Source organism: Poecilia formosa, unplaced genomic scaffold, assembly GCF_000485575.1.
Source record: "Poecilia formosa unplaced genomic scaffold, Poecilia_formosa-5.1.2 Scaffold158, whole genome shotgun sequence".
NCBI classification, from domain to species: domain Eukaryota; kingdom Metazoa; phylum Chordata; class Actinopteri; order Cyprinodontiformes; family Poeciliidae; genus Poecilia; species Poecilia formosa.
Window position 1 is genome coordinate 1,058,006 of NW_006800097.1, and position 20,398 is coordinate 1,078,403.

At 36.4% G+C, this 20,398-nt stretch overlaps 1 protein-coding gene across 1 annotated transcript in view; it reads left to right on the forward strand.

The window, feature by feature from the left end:
• Nucleotides 1–20,398, forward strand: part of grin2da (glutamate receptor, ionotropic, N-methyl D-aspartate 2D, a) — a 173,531-nt gene that overhangs the window by 110,499 nt on the left and 42,634 nt on the right. Inside the window, exons 7-9 of the mRNA XM_016677562.1 lie at nucleotides 6,955–7,069; nucleotides 14,147–14,352; nucleotides 16,404–16,572. Of these exons, the coding sequence (XP_016533048.1) occupies nucleotides 6,955–7,069; nucleotides 14,147–14,352; nucleotides 16,404–16,572 (490 nt within the window). The remainder of the gene's footprint in view (nucleotides 1–6,954; nucleotides 7,070–14,146; nucleotides 14,353–16,403; nucleotides 16,573–20,398) is intronic.

Genomic DNA, 20,398 nt, shown 5'->3' on the forward strand with positions numbered 1-20,398 from the left:
TATATATATATATTTATTTATTTTTTTTTTTTTACAGTGAAATTACTTTACTATTGCTCATTTTACTGTACGGATGCTTTACTGTGCATCAGATTAACACATTTTACTAGAAATGAAAATACAAAAGCTGCTGGATCATCGTTATAAATATGTTACTGTTATTTTACCAATAAACCATTTACAGCGGAAACAAACAAACAAAGAATTGGAGCCTTTGTATTAGCGAAAAAATATTCCTGCAGCAAAACTAATGGTTTCTATAATCCTGCATGGTGGACAAAGCCTGACCATCAAGCAAAGCAGATATGCAAGCCGTCTCACTAGGAGGATATACTTTGTCATTTCATTTTACACTAAAAGCTGTTGACAAAGCCAATATCCGTCTGAATATTACATCTGAGTAATCCTCTTCCTCTCAAAACACAAATCACAGCTAAACATTACCACAAGCTCTGGAATCCCCGGTATAATTCATCTGCCTATAGCTTTCAAAGGCACTTTGAAGATGTTGTTCACCATTCAGTTTTAATACCAAAAGTAATGACAGCTCTTACAGTGATGAATAAATACAATGAAGTCCCTCAGGATACCCGTACCAAGGATACTTACACAAAGGAAAACCCTTTGTGTTTGATTATTTTTGGCTCATTGTGAACTTCTTGTGACCTTTTACCAATTGATTCTTTCACAGTTTTGGTTGTTTCACAAAACATTTTTAAAGTACCGAGGGCCTTCTACTGAACACTTTATACCGACCATCTGTGAGTTGTTAACTGATTTAAGAGAGCTTTTTTTAACATCTTTTTTAGTACTCCCAGGTGTTATCTTCTACTAAGTAATGCCAAAGTCCAGTTTGATTAAACGGCAAAAAACAACAATTGTTGAACAAAACACTGCACAATTAAACATTCAATTAAATGCAAACAATTAAGGCATGAGGAAATTTAAGAAAAGCATGAAACGAAAGACAGGAGCAATAAACAACACGATGCCAATAGTCAGAACTCGTTCTGATTAAAAACCAAGAAAAGAAAAGTGGTTTTATAAGCACCTGATGTGAACAGACAGTTTGTTTCACAAGTTAGGAGTAGTCGCAGCGATGACTGCTCTGTGCTAATGTGAGAAAAAAAAAGAAAAAAAAAATATATATCTATATATGTATATAGATATATATATTTCTAAGATGTTAAATGTTACCTAAGATCTGCATCAATTTTCAGTTGAATTGATTTTTTTCTTTGGTGCTCACTATTTCCAGGTATAGTTGATTGCTCTTGAATTGTATATATTTAGAATTTGAACCTTTTAGCTTCAGTTTCTTATGTTAGGTCTGAATTTACAGTAAACGTTATTTGAAGCAATCTTCCTATAGTTTCCAAATTACATTTTTATGCAAGAAGTGTATTCAGTGATTTTATTACTACTTAAAATATTGAGAACTGCAGACAAGAGTCTAGCAAACCATCAATAATAAATGCTGAACAATCTTGTATTTTAATTAAGTGAAGCAAGAAATGGCTCTTGATCATTCCGCCTTACACAACAGTCTTTCCCGCTTGCTGTTTTTATCTTTTTTCTGTTTTAAAGCTTCATCTCTCTCTTTATTTGCTTTCTTTTCTTCTTACTTCTGAAGAGGTTGCCATGGTTACAAAGAAAGCTTTCGTGTAACAGGCTGCAAAGAGGCAGAACGTTTCCACTGATGGAAAATCGCTCAACTTCACACATGGCTGCCATTATTGGTTTATGTACAGGCAGAAGTCTAAACCATTATTCCATACTGTAAGTCACACAGACAGGCATATGACTTTGGCAGGGTTTTGATCATCCTTCTGCCTGGATAAATCATATTATGTCTGTTGTGACATTTTATGTGTGACATCCTGTGATGAAGCCACAAAACCTTTCTTTACTGCAAACGTCACCATTTATCCACTATATATGGGGAATGTCTCTATTAATATATCATTTACATTTGTAATATTGTCAGTAGCATCATTGAATATTTGTTCATATAAAGATTTCAGAAGATGATTGCTGCCTTCTGCTTTTAATTGGTCATCAGAAATAGTTATACCACAAATAAATAGGGCAGATTGTTCTAGATAGTTTTTGGTTTTCACCAAAAGTATTCTGATAATTGAATGCTTGCGCAACAGGCTTTTAACTTTTATTTTGCAATCCAAAGCTTCTGCAGCGATTGCGGCTCGACAGGAGATGGCCTTCGACATGATTGGTTAGAGCAAACAAAGCAGAGCTGACAGTAGGCCAATAGAAGAGCAGCAAGCTGAAGGTAACTCTTTGTCACCAAGTGACGGATTACGAACCACACTGAGGCTAGAAACAGGCACTCAGCAAACCTTTAATGCCACAAAATACATAATATGAGCAATGGGGCTATTTAGTCAAGGTTTTGGTAGATCACTCATTCAGTACATAGTTTTAGGTTGTTCTCTTACCAATTTCAACATTTTATAGCCCTAAGCAAGCTTGATTTTATTCCAATGGTCTCCCTTTAAGGCTTAACTGGCTGAATAAATGGAGAAATAAAGAAATAAGGAATAAAGAACCACAGTTGCATCCCTGAGTCACTGCCTTTCAATCGTTGATTTGTTTTCTCTGCCTTGTACTTCTCCTTTTTTACTTAGGTTTTCATCTGTTCAAAATCTCCTGACATGCATTTCTGGCCTCATGTTCTCTGTCATTGTATTAGGGAGAAAGTCATATTAGTTCCACAGGGAATCATTCTTTTGTTGTTTGAAGCACAGCTGTCATGTGTCTTTGTCATGAATCTGCTGATTAAATTATGCTTCATCTCAAGTCTGCTGCTCTGTCAGTATCATTCTGACTGCGAGTCACGTTTACCTGTGAGCCAGTCTTCATTCTTTTGCAGCCTCTTTCCTTCATAGCCACTTCTCCTCTTCAGATTCATATGTAGGAAGTTACATTTACTGATGCCTGAGGATGCAGGAGTTGTAAAATTATGCACTGCTTTGTGGTGGTACCTTAATAATTTTGAAATTTTGTTGTCTTGGGAAGCTTGACAACTTGTATTTTTTCTTTTCTGTGTTCGATGCTACTTGTCATCCAGAACACTGGAAATCTTTCTTGATTGTGTTTTTTCTCTCTGTGTCCCTCTGTTTTTTTTTGTTTTTGTTTTTTACCTTTCTCTCTTTTCGTTTCTTATTCAACAGATCCTCCTGCTTGTCACTTTCTTTTGTTTTTGGCCCTCCTGCTGCTTGATGACATTTCGTCATGGTTTTCACCTTTAATTCTCTGCTTCTCAGCGTTGTACTCCCCTGTCGGCATCAAGAGGGGAAAAAAATTTAAGAAAAATGTATATAGTAAGGGTGAAGTTAGATGGACGTAAAGACCGCACAAGCAGATGAAAGAAAAAGGTGAAAAAGAATGAAAGGAGCTTAAAATCATCCTCAGACTATCAGTACTTGGCGAAAGCGAGGAGAACAGTTTTGACTTGTGCCACTCTGAGTCATTTTTTCTCAGGTAAAAGCTGTTAAAACAGGAACTCCACAGCTGCTCATGGGCACGGCGGCAGGTCTTAGGCCTCATCTTTTTAAACTCCACAAACGAACTACAAACTGTCACAAATTAGAGGTAGATTAATTCAGCATCACATTCGTCAGTGTCGTTTTGTTGAATTGCACTGTCCTGGTGGGCGTAGTTGTGTCTGTAGCAGCTGTGCTGAATGTGTTCTGGCTGAAGATTTACATCAGCTACTGCAGGCTGACATGATTACTTACAGTCATATTCTGATATTCTGTTGATATAATGGTCGCAGTGTTTATCATTCCTTTGCTTACCTGACAAATGTGTGATGGATGTTGTGATTATGGGGTGTGGTAAAATTGTATTTTACAGCAACCTGAGAGTAATCTAGCTGGCAGCCACCCCTATCCTTTCAGATTAAAGTGAATGCATCCTTTTGCCTTTTTTCACGAGAGTGGAAGTTCAATTTCACCATCACTTTTCAGCTGCATGGCGCTAATATTTATATCGACAAAAACACATATCAAACTCAAAACTCATGCATTTTTACTGAATCTCCTCACAGTGGGGTGTTATTTTTATTATTATTTTGGATGCAACACACCCCAGATTCAACCATGAACCCCAAGTCCATCAGCACAGAACCCCTTCACCGCACAAGCAAGAATCCCCCACAGGGGATGATGCTGCTCAAAGGAGCCCAGAGAGGCTGATCTGAGGACGTTCACATGTTTAACCCTAACCATGAGCAGGTTTCATCTTTTTAAGAGATGCTTCGAACCTTCTGGTCCATAAAGTTAAGCAAATGTTTGACCAAAACTGGTCTTTAAAAACGTCATGATGAGTGGAAAAAAAAATCATGCAATGTCAAGTATAATATTTTTTTGTCACTAATAGAGCTAATATGAATAGCTGTTCATCATATTTATCTCATGGGTGACATTCCCACAATAGTCAACCGTGGCTTCAACTTCTCTGGCCTTATGGAAGGCTGCAATGACATTATCTTGTTTCGTTCCATAAAGAATGGCCCATTGTATCCAGGGCTTTTACACATAATAAAGGTAGCACAGAAATAAGCTCTTATCATGGCTGACAGATATTTCTGGGACATTTCTATCAGTAAGAAACCCTCCTGAGGTAGAAAAAAAAATCTTTTGAGCTGAACACTTTGTCTTCCTGTCCTTCTTCCTATGTCAGGCTTACCACAAAGCAGATGGGGCGGGAACTGTGCAAATGGCAGACACAACAATGTGTTTCTTGTTATGGTTTTATAACGTGTGTGGGCATTTATTTTATAGATAATCTACAGAAAAGCCAGTGATGTGATTTCTGGTTTTCCAAAGAAAAGAAAGAGACCCTCCTGTGATGAGAATAAGTCAGCTGAAATGTCCGTCAGTCTCCATGAGACTTTGGGGGGTTTAGTTGGAGTTGATCATCAATAGAAGATTTCACCTGTAACATATCTTAGATTCCAGTGATCAGTCTCAGAAACTGCAACATTAAAAGAACATGAACAATTAAACACACACACATTTGTAGTAGTACATTCAGGAAGGAGAGACTTAAAGGAAAGCTACACAAAATGTTGTTTCTTATTGACACCTGTGTTTACTCGTGTGCATAAAATTTCAACATACCAGCTTTACATATTTAATGACTTATACATTTATTGTGAACACTGAATTTTAATGGGCTTTCAGAAATGAGCCAGGGCCAAAAGTATCTGGCTGTAGACATCGTTTGGAATCTGTATTTTATTAAAGATAAAACAACAGGACCAATGGAACTACAACAGAAACAGTTTTACAAAAAGGAATACTTGACTGTCTAATTATTCTGCCATGCAGTGTGTCTTTAATCAACCATTTCTTGATGTGTGAGGTTTTTCAAGTCCCCCTGCAGTTTAGGAAGGTTCATGTTTTTGGGTTGCTTAAATTTTTCTTTTTGTAATTTTAGTGCAAAATGTATTAATTTGGCCTGTGTTTGTGAGCTTTTAGGGTGATTTAATTAGATTGATTTGATTAGCTTCTTTCAGGTTTGTCTTATTTTAGATTTTATTACTGAAAACATCAAAGGTAAACCCTTTGCTTTTTCTCCCCTGCTATGTGTTTATGGTTAACATTCTCTTTGCATTTGCCCTTTTGGTGATATAAGTTTAAGTCCTAATTTTTTCCTGCAATGTTTGCATGCTTTGATTTCATCTGACTTGTTGTTTTCTACTCTGTAAGCCTGCACAGATACACAGCTGAAGGAGGGGGAACTTTTTGGGAGTTCTCAGTATCTTGCCTCTTGCTTCCTGTCTTGCCTTTGCTTGTGTTTTTTTCTTTCACCTTCTGATCTCTACTTCACAACAGTGAAATTTCCTATTATATACACCAGAGTGTGTCTCCCTGAAGTGCAGGGAAGGTTTTATATCTGCACCTAAACCTTTGATATCTTTGCCTCTTTTTCTTTTTTTTTCCCTCTTATATTTTCATCATAATATAAACCAACTGATGCATCTCTATGAGATGCCTGTCGAAACTAGTATATTTTAGAAACGTGAGTAAATAAAGTATTCCTGTTCTGCATGGGAAATTCTGCAAGTAAACTAAGTAAAGGTAATGGTTAGTCTTTGTAGTAGAACAGCATCGTCAGCAAGTTTCCCTCACTACCGTTTGATGCTATTTTTATACAAGCAATTTGTTTTGAAAGATTGAAAGAAGAAAAAGCCTTTTCTGTTCGACTATCACAAATATAGACATTTGTACCTTTGACAACAAACACGCCAGATTGATTTGGTGTCAAATGAAGGAAGAAAACATGGACAATTACAGTTTCTCAGGTGATTGCATGATGAACCACATAGCAGTCCGTTACATCTGAAATCCTGGAAGTTTTAGAGGAAAGCCTTATGGACTGCACCAGTAAAGTGAAAATTGCTCATTTTTTGAGCATTCTTTGCTTATTTTTTGAAACCAAAACTTATCAAAAAATAATTGACCAAATTAACACAGAAATGGTTCACCAGACACAAAATGATCTTTGCTTCATGGCCATCTTAGATCTATATCTAGATATAAACACTATTGGAAACCCGTAGGTGTACTGGAAGAGAAGAAAGCTTAAGAGAGGACCCTGAACAAAGAAACTGTTCAAAAAGGAATGAGCAAAGATATATTTATGTATTTTTTGAAATGGTACATTAAAAAACAATCTGCTATTTTATTGACTAAAGTTATTGTCATGAAGTATAGACAGCAGAGGATCAATAAATATGTCACCAATGGTTTTAGTGAGAAAAACTACATCTGAATTTTTCAGAATAAATAAAGTGCTCAAACTAAAAGTCGGATATTTTTAAGTTGTGTGTGGTGACTTTTGTATATGCCATTATACCAAATCAATTCCATATTGTGGCTAATAAAACCATATGTCTCTCTTTCTGCTCTCCCAATTCCATTACAGGTATTTCACCAACATTTCCCTCAGTGGACGAGATTATTCCTTCAACAGCGATGGCTACCTGTCCAATCCCCTGATCGATGTCATTTCCTACACCAACGGCAGAGGCTGGGAGGAGGTCAGTACACAACTGTGCACACTCCCGCTAAATATCACAACGCAGCAACAAGATAAGCTAACTGCAATTTCACACTCCATCAGACATGCTAACTCATCACTGTATATTTTCACCTCTCTGCTGTCGCACAGCTTCTTTTACTCCCATATCTCATTAGATCTTCGCCTCCTTTCCTTTCCTGCTCTTGTCTAATTGTGTCTGCCTTGTTACCCACTGCTAACACAGTCCAATATCCTGTCCATCAGAAGCCTGTTTGACAATTGCACAGTAATACCACCAAATACGAGGTCTGCCCTCCGAGGAAACTTTTCAACTCCACCAGTCCTCCTTCGACCAGAAAGAAACAAGAAAACCTCTTTGCTTTTGTTTCCCTCTGCTCCATTTGCTGCTGACCTTTAAAGACTCGATATGTTTATCAGTGAGGGCCGACTCAAGTGTGAAGTGTAGCATTGTGAGTTTTAGATTTCAAAATAGGTAAGAGGTTACTTTTCACCTTTCTATTAAATCAGAGCATGAGTGAGAGAGATTTATCATGAGAGAGAAGTTTATCATGTTTTAGGGTCAGTTAAAGGACCTTAGAACTGTGCAAAATACATAAAACGTTAAAATATGAAGGTGGTGTATTTCTGTCTCTCACTAACGGTTTCTTTGCATTGAGCCTACAGAACATTACCCACAAACTGCTTTTTCCTTATCAGGTTTACACTGCTGTTTTATCATTTTTGGCCTACACACTACTAAGATAAACATTAGCAACTTTCCAATTTTGTGTTACAGTGAGTGGGTGGCCCTGTCCCATTTTGACATTTCGTTCTATTTAGCAGAAGGAACTTGGCTGACCTGCACAGAACCTAGACATCCACATCATGATTATCATGCTGTGCACCCCTAATAAAGCTCAGTAATAAGGATGAATTGAAGGACATGTCTGCTATCAGATTCCTCTAGTCTGGGAGAAGATTTAGGGCAAAATGTTAAAAACGACAGTAACAGGCCCTGTTCATCAGGCCCCGGCGATCTGAATGCACAGTTAAATGTCTCTTCAGTTGGATTATGTGGAAGCTGTAGGTCAGGTGTTAGGGTTGTACTCCACAGATTTTTGAAGAAAATTTTGGGTTTACTGAACTGTAATGTTCCCGATGCCACATTTCCCCACTCCTCCAAACACAGACACAAAAAAATAAGCAATAAATTATTTGAATGAAGTTGCATGAACATCATCAAGCTGCATACATTTTCGATTCAATGTCATATATTTAAAGTTTTCTTACACCTTGCCATAGGCATAATACAATGAACCCCTGGTATTCTCAAGGGTTAATGATCACAACTGCCCTCTGTCTAAAGTCAATTAACATTTGAGACCCCCTCTAAGACTGCTTAATACTGTATATTTTAATAATTCAAACACCAAATAAACCTCAATGTACATGGAAACCATCCTAGTATTGCACCAGAAACTAATGTCTTTTTTGCCCCTAATGTCTTTGCAGCACAAAAAAATCAGCACCAAGGAAAACAAAATACCACTTAGATTGGCTGATTTGCAGCCAATAGGGTTCTGCATAGCATAACACTATAACACTTTTTCTGTGATATTTCAACAGAAAAATCACAGACAAAAAAAAAAAATAGGTGAATAATTTAATAATGAACTGTAAGGGGTCCACTGTAAAATGAGGTGTGCAATGTTTGTTTTGTCAAAAAACTGGCCCTTTATGTAATCTTTTCCTCACAATTTCTCTCTGCCTGAGTGTTTTAAAGAAGACCCTTTTTTATTTGCCAGTTTTTAAACTAAGTGGAGATTATTATTTGAAAATAGCATACTGCATTTAAATGTAGGTATTTAGTATCCAATTTAGGTAATGAGGGCATTGGGTATAAAACCAACCAGGAGAAAGCAGCAAAGTGCTTCACTGGTTCATCGTATGCATTCAATTTGCCTTAGCAGACATTAGTGGTAAATGTATGGCACTTTGCCTGAGTGGGAAATTAGTTGGAAACAGCTAAAACCTGATGCAGTGCATCCTTCTCTTCTCTCTGAGTTTAATGAGTTCAGCACATGGTTCCAGGTTAATAAACTATTATGCAGAAAAAAATATATAGGAACGTACATTTTTATAAAACAGTGATAAAATGGAATGACATTTTCTTAGTTTCATTCTAAGATGATTTTTACATGGCAGTCCTACAATAAAACAAAATACACAAAAATCCACAGTTATAATGCTCCATACCATTGAAAATCTATAAAAGATCTTCCAAATCACCACAAAGTCTTTCAAAGACAAGGTAAAACCAAACTCTACCAGTTGCTTTAATCGGTTGATCTTTTTTTTTTGTTTTTGTTTTTCAAATTCAACACTGGGTTACACCTTTGACTCACCTTTCTACAGCTTTCCACTATATTTGAGAATTATATGTACATTTTAAAATAATTTTAAACTTGATGCTTTTAATCTTACAGGGTAATTGGACCTTTTTCTCAGATATATTTTCTTTATCTAACTATTCTGTATCCAGTCAAATGTAAACTGCCTTTAACAACACAGGTTTTTAGACGCTATTGCAGCTCAGTCCCCAGGGTGCTGACAAAAAAAAAAAAAAAAAAATCATAGTTCAAACCAAACAGAATGTGAAACGTTTTAGCACAAATCTCCAAGCTTCCTTAAAAGCCAGACCTGAGTAACGTACAAGAGCTGCTAGAGCTTTTCATTTGTTCGCTGTGCCACCTCTGACCTTACTCTTCAATCCAAACATGCGGTCTGCCAGCAGCACAGTGTAAGAAACTAAACAGCCAGACAGAAAAAGAAAACTACCAGCAAAAAATATGACTTTACCCACAGAAAAATAATTTTTCTTCATGCATTATGGATCTTTTGATTTATTTAACATGCAACTAGGATGTAAACTTAAACTTACATTCACTGCAAAATAAAAATGTTCCTGTTTACATGTGGTCATTGTGCAAATGTTACAAAATTTGTATAATAACATTATACAGTTAGGTCAAAATTATTCAAACTCCTTTCAAATTTACATTTTTTGAATTACTTTCATTTACCAGGAAGTGTGTTTGTGTTGGGAACTAAGACAGGTGTCTTTCAAAATAAAGCCAAAAAAAAACCCAAGAAAAAAATCCTTACTGGCATTTTAGCAAAGAAAAAAAAAAGATCTTTCTGCTATACTTCCATTACTATTCTAGAAATTTTGTTTGGTGATTACCTCCAAATATTTGAGGTTGGTAGGTCAGCTCACCATCTCTGTAATGCTTAGCCCCACATATTCTCCATAAGATACATAATGGACCTCCTACTACTTTTAGTCATTGACAACATGTTAGTGAAATTAAAAGAATATGTTAAGCCTTAATCTCTCTAAGGCAGGCGTCACCAACTCCAGTCCTCCAGGGCTACCATCCTGGAACTTTTAGATGCGTCTCTGCTCAAACACACCTGGATCAAATAAACTGCTCGTTTCCAGCCTATTGCAGAGAGGAATGAATGCTGGTGAGGGAATTCAGACATTTTGGAGCAGAGGTGAATCTAAAAGTTGCAGGATGGTAGCCCTTGAGGACTGGAGTTGGTGACCCCTGCTGTAAGGGATAAAGAATTTTGGGCATAAACGTAATGTCTAGAAATCTTACTCATAGAAAAAGTCAAAGTATTTATGTATTTTTTACAAGATGTTGCTCTTTTTTTATAGGTCCTGAATTGCAAGATTTCCTTAGGATCCAACGCAGCAGAAAATATGATTTTTTCCAAGGGACTAGATTTGAAGATGACTAGTGACTATTTACAAATGTACTCTGTTTAGCCCCCCTAGGTAATGTTGCCAACATTTTATGTCTTGTTTTCTATAAACATATTTCACAAAAGATAAACTAATAAATAAAGTTACTTTGTAACATGTGCACCAATGCACATCTTCCAGAACTCAAAGTGACTTATTTGAGTGGACATTTTGCTCTTTGTCTCAGTCTTTTTTTCTCATACCATCTATGCAGTCCCTATGGTGGGTTATGAAGGGCCTGTATTATTCAGTAGTGTATCAAATTAAAATGGATGTTCTTGTAGCTGTGACAAAAACAAAGGGATGTAAAATGAGTCACTGTATGTCAAAAGAGCTGAAGCAGAAAATAATGTTTTTGTTTTGTATATATTTTTTTATATTTAAATAGTTACATCAGTAAAGTTAGAATCCTAAATACGGACCAGAGTGTAATTTTAGTAAAGCTACAATCAAACCTCACAGGCTAAGTCATCATGATCAGTCTATACTTCAAGGTTAGCTTTCGGTTACTAAAAGCAGTTCAGAATGACGTTTAAAGGAGAACAGCCTTTACAATGACTTGAGAACCTGCTGATTTGTAGAATCTTTTTTTCCAATAACACACTTTAAACTGATAAAATATCACACATATGATGCAGAACGTATAATTCCATTTTCTTTCCATGCTCTTTTACACTGACCTTGGATATTACTGCATTGCTCCTTGTTAACTGCAGTAAAACTCAGCATCAGGGATTTACTATTTACTCTTTGATTTAATTAGTTCAGTTAAACAGAATTACAGGCTCCAGTTTCAGACACAAGCCAGACACACTCTGGTACACTCAACACTTCTTAGTAAAAATGGGTAGTGAGTCAACCACCAGTGTTTTGGTAAGGTGGTGATGTAAAACATTGTAATGTCCTGTTCTCTTTCCCAGTCTTGTAGCTTATAATAAGGCTTTTATTTCCTATGCAATGACCAAGACAGACATTAGAATAATTTTCTTTCTAAGTCTTTCCTTTGAGCTCGCCTGATTTTTTTTTTAAAAGAGACAAGTTGTCCTAGAATATAAAGCTTTATAGATTTTCATTTTAACATTTTATGGCCTGACATACATATTATGTTGTCAAGGTAGCTCTAAGTCTTTCTAAAGGTCTCTCTCAGCAGTAAGCGCCGCTTTATGTGCTGTTACAATGAGTGTATTAGTTTGAAAGATTTGACTTGACGCTGTGCTGTATTAAAATGTAACTGGGTGCAATGAAATGAATTGAAATATCTTTTAATGTTTTTTTTTTGTTGTTTTTACAGAATTTCTGCTGCAAATATAAACATGCCCAATACAAAGTAACACTAGTGTGGGTTGTGCGTCATCCACGACATAATGTGACATCCTAAGTACTTTAGCAGAGGGCAACTAGACCTCTTTTCCTGTTCCTTGAAAATGTTTTAACTTTCATCCAAGCAGCCGTTTGGCTGAGAGGAAAAACACCAAAGTAGAATAAGAGTTAACTTGCTGGGTCACAGAGTCTTTCGGGACTGAAAGTCTGTGAATATTCAGCGATGAGGAAAGCAAATTTTTCCAACATGATACAGGTGTGCTTGTTTGAGAATGAGCTGATAAGTGCACAGCGCCTTTGTTTCTTGAAATTGGGTTATTAAGCAATCATACTGTGAATTATGGTTTATAGAAGGCACTCCCAGTTAAGGATAATTAATTAATTAAGATTTAAGTGCTCATTGGATTTCTATTGAAATAATAAGAATGGACTTAGATTTGCTGTAGTTTGTGGAGTTTTATGGAATTCCTTAGAATTCCTCATCATTATTTGGCATTATAAGAAAAGAAGGATAAGCATTCTGTAGAATGTGCAGATTGTTTTTTTATTGTAACATTTTGCTTTTTTTACTTTTTGCAAATTTTACTGATTTTCCCCACGCACAGACATTTGGCCAGCAGAGTCTAGACAGAAAAGGAAAACAATAAATCCACTGCAAGCAGGAGTCTCATGGATGATTGCATACCCACTGACTATGAAAAATGAGTGGCAGGAGTATTTTTTCTCTTTGGCGCACCACCGATAATTTATCTCCCCTTTGAACTAGAGTTAACTTTTGTAACATACATGGAATGGGGGGATATGGTAAAATGAAAATGCAAGATAAAGTTACTTTGACATCGTTCATTTACAGTGATCTGCAGAAGTATTCAGAATTTGTTCACTTTGTTCATACATTGTGACATCATAACCTCAAAATTCAATGTGTTTTATGATAGACCAAGAATGTGTAACTGTTAGGTGGAAAAATATACATGGTTTTCTTATATTTTTCAGAACGTGATATGAATCTGAAAATTGTGCTTTTATTCAGTTCCCTGTACTCAGGTGTCTATAACTAAATCTCATTACAACAAACTACATTTGAAGTTGCTTAATTGTTACATGGAGTTTACCTGTACTAAAGATAATCTTAGCATCACTGAATAAACAGCATGATGAAGTCCAAAGAATGACATATCAGAGGGAAAATTACAGGAAAATCAAAAATAATTCTCATTTTCAGTTTACTACAATGCATGTAAGGGATAAAGTGAAAATATCGGTCCTCAAGGCAGGAGAAACTACAGCTCAACCTTTTGCTTTGTGGTGGAAAACTAACTGCACTTTACCATGAACACACCACATGCTGGAGGCAGCATTATGCTATGGGAATGCTTTTCTCCACCAAAATTGATGGAATTATGGATTTATCTATTTACAGATAAATCCAAATTTTTCTTTTTAGAAAAAGAAAAAAAATTCTAAATTTGGAAGAAAACCTGTTACAGACTGAAAAACTGCAGAATCTAAATGCAGTTCCGCGACTGGGCCGGGGCGTGGCTGGACGACGGTCACCCTTCTCCGTTCGTGCACAGCATGTTTGTGGAGAACGTGCTGCTAAATGACCTGCAGACGACCTGATTCTAGACGGTCGGTAGGTAGATAGGTCAGTCAAACTTTATTAACAAACCAGCGTTCTGACAACTATCCCAGCATGCACTGCACGCTTCTTCTTCTATGGGTGAAAATGAAGTCGGTGGCTGCTTACCGTAGTTGCTAGACCTGTTGTGGCTCAATATTGGTCCATATATAAGGCGCACTGTCGGCTTTTGAGGAAATTGAAGGTTTTTAGGTGCGCCTTATAGTGCGGAAAATACGGTAGTTTTGAAATAATGACAAAACAAGAAAAAAGGTTTATAGGAGGTTTTGAATTTACTAAAAATGTCACAATGAAGGATCTATTTTTGTTTTTTTATGTTTCAGGTTGGCTGGTGGGAGAACGGACACCTGCGCCTGCGTTACCATCCTTGGTCTCGTTACGGCTCCTTCCTGAAGCCTCTGGACGACGCTCAGCACCTCAGAGTGGTCACCCTGGAGGAGAGGCCCTTTGTCATCGTGGAGCCTGCTGACCCTGGAACCAGCTCCTGCATCCGGGACTCTGTTCCCTGTCGCATGCCTCTTAATTCCAGGTAGTAAAACAAAATGCATAACATGATTTCAAATTAGATTTTTTAGGGGTGCTTGAAAATAATATGTTGTTGTGGCTATAAACAGAGGTAATAAGAAATTATGGTAAAGTCTCTGGCATTATGAATTGACTATAGTCAGGGTTACGTCAATTGCCAACCCTGACGTAATGTTTTCTCTATCAACCAGCTTCATAAAAAGAAAAAGGTTCAACATCTCATTAAACATCTTCCTCCAATTCTTAAGCTGACGTTCCTGAAGTAGTTATTAAACTTTATGGCCACCGTCTGCATCATCCTAAGATGAACTGTGCAAACAGAGAATGTTTAATGAAATAGTTTTCCACTCAAACCCATTGATACGGATATACAAACAGATTTTTAATTGTCCTGGGGGATTAGATCATTTTCTTCCCAGCATTTATGTAAACAATAAAAGGACATCAACAGATCAAAGCAAACATTTATGGGAACAATAGTCTGTTAAAACTATTCATTAAACTGCAAAGGAAGCTTGAAACTATAACGTTAACCAAGGATAACAGCTGTTTTTAATCAATGCAAATAATAAAAAAGAAGGAAGAATTATACAGAGTATTACAGCCAGTGAACAACACTGCATCCCGTAGAGGGTAAATATGAAGGTATGGGATGTTAAGTAGTTTAAATGCTGTAGTTATTAGATAAATTTTAAACATTTCATGAAGCTGAATATGAACTGCAGCTGGCATGGCAAATACGATGTTTCATGTCCCACATTCAGTATAGCCTAAATTGGTGCAGATTATTTATTTTTATATGTTCATACAGTTAATTTTATATGAATGTTGTCAGATAAAGATTCCACATTTGTGTGTGTGTGTGTGTGTAGGTGTGTGCGTGTGCGTGTGTGTGTGTGTGGGTGTGGGTGTGTGTGTGTTCATTAGTAAACTCTTTTTCCCACCGGCACTTATTTTAGTCGTTAGAGATAATGAGTTCATTCTTCATCAATTAATGGCTTAAAGAGTGAAATGACTAGCTAACACAAAATCCATAGTAATCACCAACATCAGGTATCAAGAGATGAGTTTAGTCAGAGACTGCATTACCAGGCATTCAAAACTGCCTTAATTGGGATCACAGGTATTACTATCCCATCTATCTGATCCCTGTTACTTACAGTTAAAGTCTCAAATTTCCTAACTGTTTCCACATAATTATATTTCTCTGCATTTGTAGTAATGAGAAATAATTTTGCGAAGCCATGCAATTAATTGCTAAACACCCAAGCTGCATTGGTTGCAGTATATATGACATTCTTTAATACGCAAATGGTTAAAGTTGAATTAGTGTTAATGGAGATGATGCAATTTCTGATTGAAACTTCTGCAGCTCAGTCGTCTGCATTTCATTAAGTTTCTACAAAGATTAGGCAGATTTGAAAGTTTCTTACAATTAAATCACCTTCATCTAGAAGGAGATTTGTCCCATTCTTCTTTCAGCTTCTAATTGAAACAATTTCCCCCAGAGTTCAGACTGTGTTGCTTGGTAACACAGTCAAGAAGTTACAATAGCTAAGTGTCTGAGAGGCCATCAAACTCACTCTTGCTATGGAGAGCTGATGGAGGCCACTGCAGCCACTTGACTGATAGTCATCAAAAAGTACTTGAATTCTTCTATGTGTTGCTTGCACATCATGCTGAGGTGTTTGCTGCATAAAGTCTGAAAAGCAGACTCATTGCAGACATCTAGTGTGTTTTCAATAAAACCTAGAAGCAAAACACATATTTTTATTTTAATTATACAGAACATTTTAGAAAAACATTTAGCTGCTGGAGTTATCAAAACATCCCTTCTCCAAATGCATTGGCAAATTGCCAGTATTGATCCACTCAAAGTTACCCACTAATAATTTATAAATCTGCCTTCTTTTTCTTCCATCTTCTTTAATATGGTTAAAAATGCCTTTATTCAGTCAGGTTTTTTGGACATTCTCCTTAGGTTTTACCATCTTATCACTGTTAAAGTTTGATGTTTTTACCAATATGTGTCCTTTCTCTCACTATGTTTCTTAGTTTGGTGTTGGACGGAGCTGCACCCATGAAGCACTGCTGCAAAGGGTTTTGCATTGATGTTCTAAAGCGCTTGGCTAAGATTGTAGGCTTCACCTATGATCTTTACCTGGTGACAAATGGCAGACATGGGAAAAACATTGACGGGGAGTGGAACGGCATGGTTGGAGAGGTGAGATCCATAATATTACCAAAATGTGATTTTGACTTTACAATACTTTCCATATTCAGGCGTTTAAGTTGAAAAAGCTTGTTTTTAAAGTAGAGTTCTTCATGAATTTAGATGCTGTATAATAGAATGCTGGAAATCTCTTTGTCAGTGAATCCTGTCTGTTGATTTTTATCTGACAAAATGTGACATTTATTGAGGCAGCAGTATTTTACACAGGTTGCATTCCTGCCTAAAAAAGAAAGAAAAATTTTAGAAAACTAAGAATCATTTCAAAATTTAAAATGGCATATTAAAAACAAAATTTTATATTTTTTATATTTATCTGGCTGGTAACTATATCTTGTTCCCTGTTTTACAGACCATTAATTACCAAATAATTACCTAGTTAGTAATTGCCAAATTACTTGAGTCGCTTAGTGACTGTTAAAATGTAATCTGGTTTTGATTACCCACTAGAATTTGTTTCACTTACGTAGAAACACACCGTAGCTTTGAAACATGCATGGCTTCATGTTTCAAAGTTAAAACCTAATAAATGAGAACCAATGACTCGGTTCTCTGATTCCTGTTCATTGAATGAAACAATTGTCAGTGTCTTTTAGACATAAATTGTGACTTAAGCTAAATGTCTGCTGAATGCTCAAAATCACATTATCATACCTTTTACAGCAATGTACACTTTCTTCAGGAAGATTGTAGGATTAAAGTCTCGCTGAACAATGACTGCTCCATTCACTGGAATCCCAAATCCCTTGGAGACGCATTTGAAAGAGAAAGAAAATTAGTTTTGGCAGAGATGAGCAAATCTTTAAGAGAAGAGGTTGCTTTTGACCTCTGGTTTTGTACAAATGTCTTACTCAAGAGCAAAAATGTTTGAAATTTGAAAATTGGTGGCTTTCATACTCATTTTTTTTCCTTTAGCCACATGTTTCTTAAAGTAAACTCAAAGAAACTGGCACTGAGCTGCCTCCATGGGTCATTTGTAACAGCCACTCAAAAACCTTTATGGCTGATTGAAGAGGTATTCTTTCTTTAGAACAAGCCAGATTTGTCTTAAAAGAATATTGTTTTGCATGTTGTGGTCTGCTATGACTGAGTTAATAGCTCAGTGAATTGAGCTTTTAGAACCATTTAGCCAAGCTTGTATTTTAAGCTGCCAAAAGCCATAAATGGCAATCTGACACCTACCACTTGCTGCTATACAAACACTAGGACTTTTCCCGTGTCACAATGGCCACCTAGATATTTTAAGGTGGACACACATTTATATAAAAATCTTGACCAAACAGTTTGATCATTTGGAATTTGTTAGCAAGCTACAACAAAGTTTGCACCTCCTGTCCGCCTGGATGTTTTTGCTTATTTTAATAGTACTCAGTTCTTAAAATGTCCTGAGTAAATATTTTTGCCCATTTATCCATAACAACTGGAACTTTCAATATCTAGCAAATTATTTTCACAATTTACCATCTAATAAAAAGAGTGCCCCTTAGATTCATTTCACTGCCTGTTATGGCAGGTGTGAAATTACCGTAACAACCCGATATTGGGTGGAAAGTGCAACATCTCCCCTTTCATAATCCTTTCTAATTTTTCAGATAGCACAAAGTGTGGCCGAATTACAATACTGCAACTTTACAAAAAGACACGTTGATAGGCAACAGGTTCTGTGAAACTGCAGTACTGCCCACGTTCTCAGTCCACTGAACCTACGAATGGTTGTAAACAGCATAATAAAGAAGCATGTTGTAACTTTGTGGTAAAGGTGCAGTATCAGAATGATTGGGAAATTCTTAAAGGAACAGAGGCCACTTTCAACGCGTCAGTTGTGAAGTGAAATTTCTCTCTGTTATTTTTGATATATACAGCATTTTTATAACCATTAGAGCTAATAGTTAATACACTGCTATAAAATAGTGCCATGTATCTGGAAAATACACATTGCACCCCTTTAAACTCTTGCCTTTGGTTTTGGTAAAAAAAAAAAATGTTGTTCAGCTGCAAAATATCCAAATATAAATGATCTTTTTATTTTGTGGTCTGTTTTCTTTTGTCAGTTTGTTGATGTCTGAAGCACAAACCAAAAAAGCATTGAAAACATTTAAAGACAAATTAGCAAAATAACGGTTTTATGTATAATTTCTAGGCACTTTTCCACTAGCAGCCTGTCAAAAAGACATAACGTCCTCCAATCTCTTTTGATGAGTCCATGAAAAATCCTAATGATAAACCTGCCTGACATGCAGAAAATACCATTTTAGCATCAACAAAGTGATTCCCCAAGAGCTATTAGTTGACAACTTGGCATATACTACATGATGAACTGAAGGATGATGCATCTCTCACATCACATTCCAGGTCTTGTTTGATTTGGGGTCTGCTTCTTAAAGACATGATTTTCATATACTAGGTAGTATTTTTTTAGACAATACTTTTACTGTAGACTTTATTTCCCAGCTTGCAGTCTTCCGTTTCATTATTTCAATCACACCTTATGTGAGTGCTTTCATAAGCAAGTAAACAAAGTGGACAAGAAATGCCTATCAAAGCAGACCTTGAGAAAGTCTGAAGAACTTTTAATGAAGCTTCACTTTAAAAGATAGTCAGAATCTTTTAAATCTTTTTTTAAATGGAGTGAATGGAGGGTGGCACATATTTTTGAAGAACTGAGACTTTACTTCTCTCTTGGTCAAGGCTTATTAGCTGGAGGTATTGTCCATATGTTTTTTTTTTTTTTTTCACTGTTTCAGGGAGTTGTCAGAGATGCAGGTAGTTTATCTTCCTCTGTCGGTGTTTCCGTCTCTCTCTCCATGTCTCCAGCTGTCTCCAGTCTAGCAACTCTCATTAACTCTCTGTAACTCATTAAGTTGCTTAATTGCAGTATCACACAAACATGTGAGCAGGGGCAGCAAGTGTGTTAAAACAACTCATCCCATCCTTTCCTTCTCCACTTCCTGCTGCATGAGCAACACCTTTTAAAAGAATACACTCAAAGCTCTCCTTTTGTATTTTATTTCTATTTCCATCCAGACCTCAGTGTCCTTTTACAGATAGTGAACGCTTCCTTTTAAACCGACAGTTCTGCTATTTCTCATCGTGTTCCTGAGCCCTGCACTTATTCTTCCTGTGTAAGTGCTTTCCAATCAGGCAGTAATTTCCAACATTCTTAATATTTTCTCACCCTACATGCTGAGTCATCCTGGGAGAATCATTGTTGTGCCCAGTATGAAGTCTTTGCTGGAATGAAGCATTTCCTGAACAAAAGTGTCACAGGTGATGCTTTTAGCCATGACTGTATTCAGATATCTAAAACGGCCTACCTGGAAAAAAGAGGATGACTAACAAAGTTTAATTGATTCTGACAAGAAATGATGAAACTATTGAAATGTTATCAAAAGTAGAGTACCTATATGTCCAGGGGTTCCTGTAGCAGTTTCCTCTTAGCTGTCTCCTGATGATTCAGCCAGAAGCAATTGATTTTTTTTTTAAATTAACTTCATAGGTTTAATCCCTTGCACTTTTTTTTCTGAAGTTGATTGAGTGCCTATTGTTTCTTCTCCATATTGTGTCTCAGCATTCACTTTGTCACTGAAATGACCGACATGCAATTAAAACTGAAAGAAAGGATCAAATTGTTGAATGCCACTGGAGAAATGTAGATCAAAGTTGGATTTATGATAGTGGTCATTGGACCAAACAGACCTTGTTAAAAGATACTGCAGATCTGTTCCCAAATGTACAAATTTGTACTATCTGTACAAATTAATCCACAATAATAAATTCAGAATTCAACGGACATTTGGCTGTTAGGGGTCAGTTTCTAAGT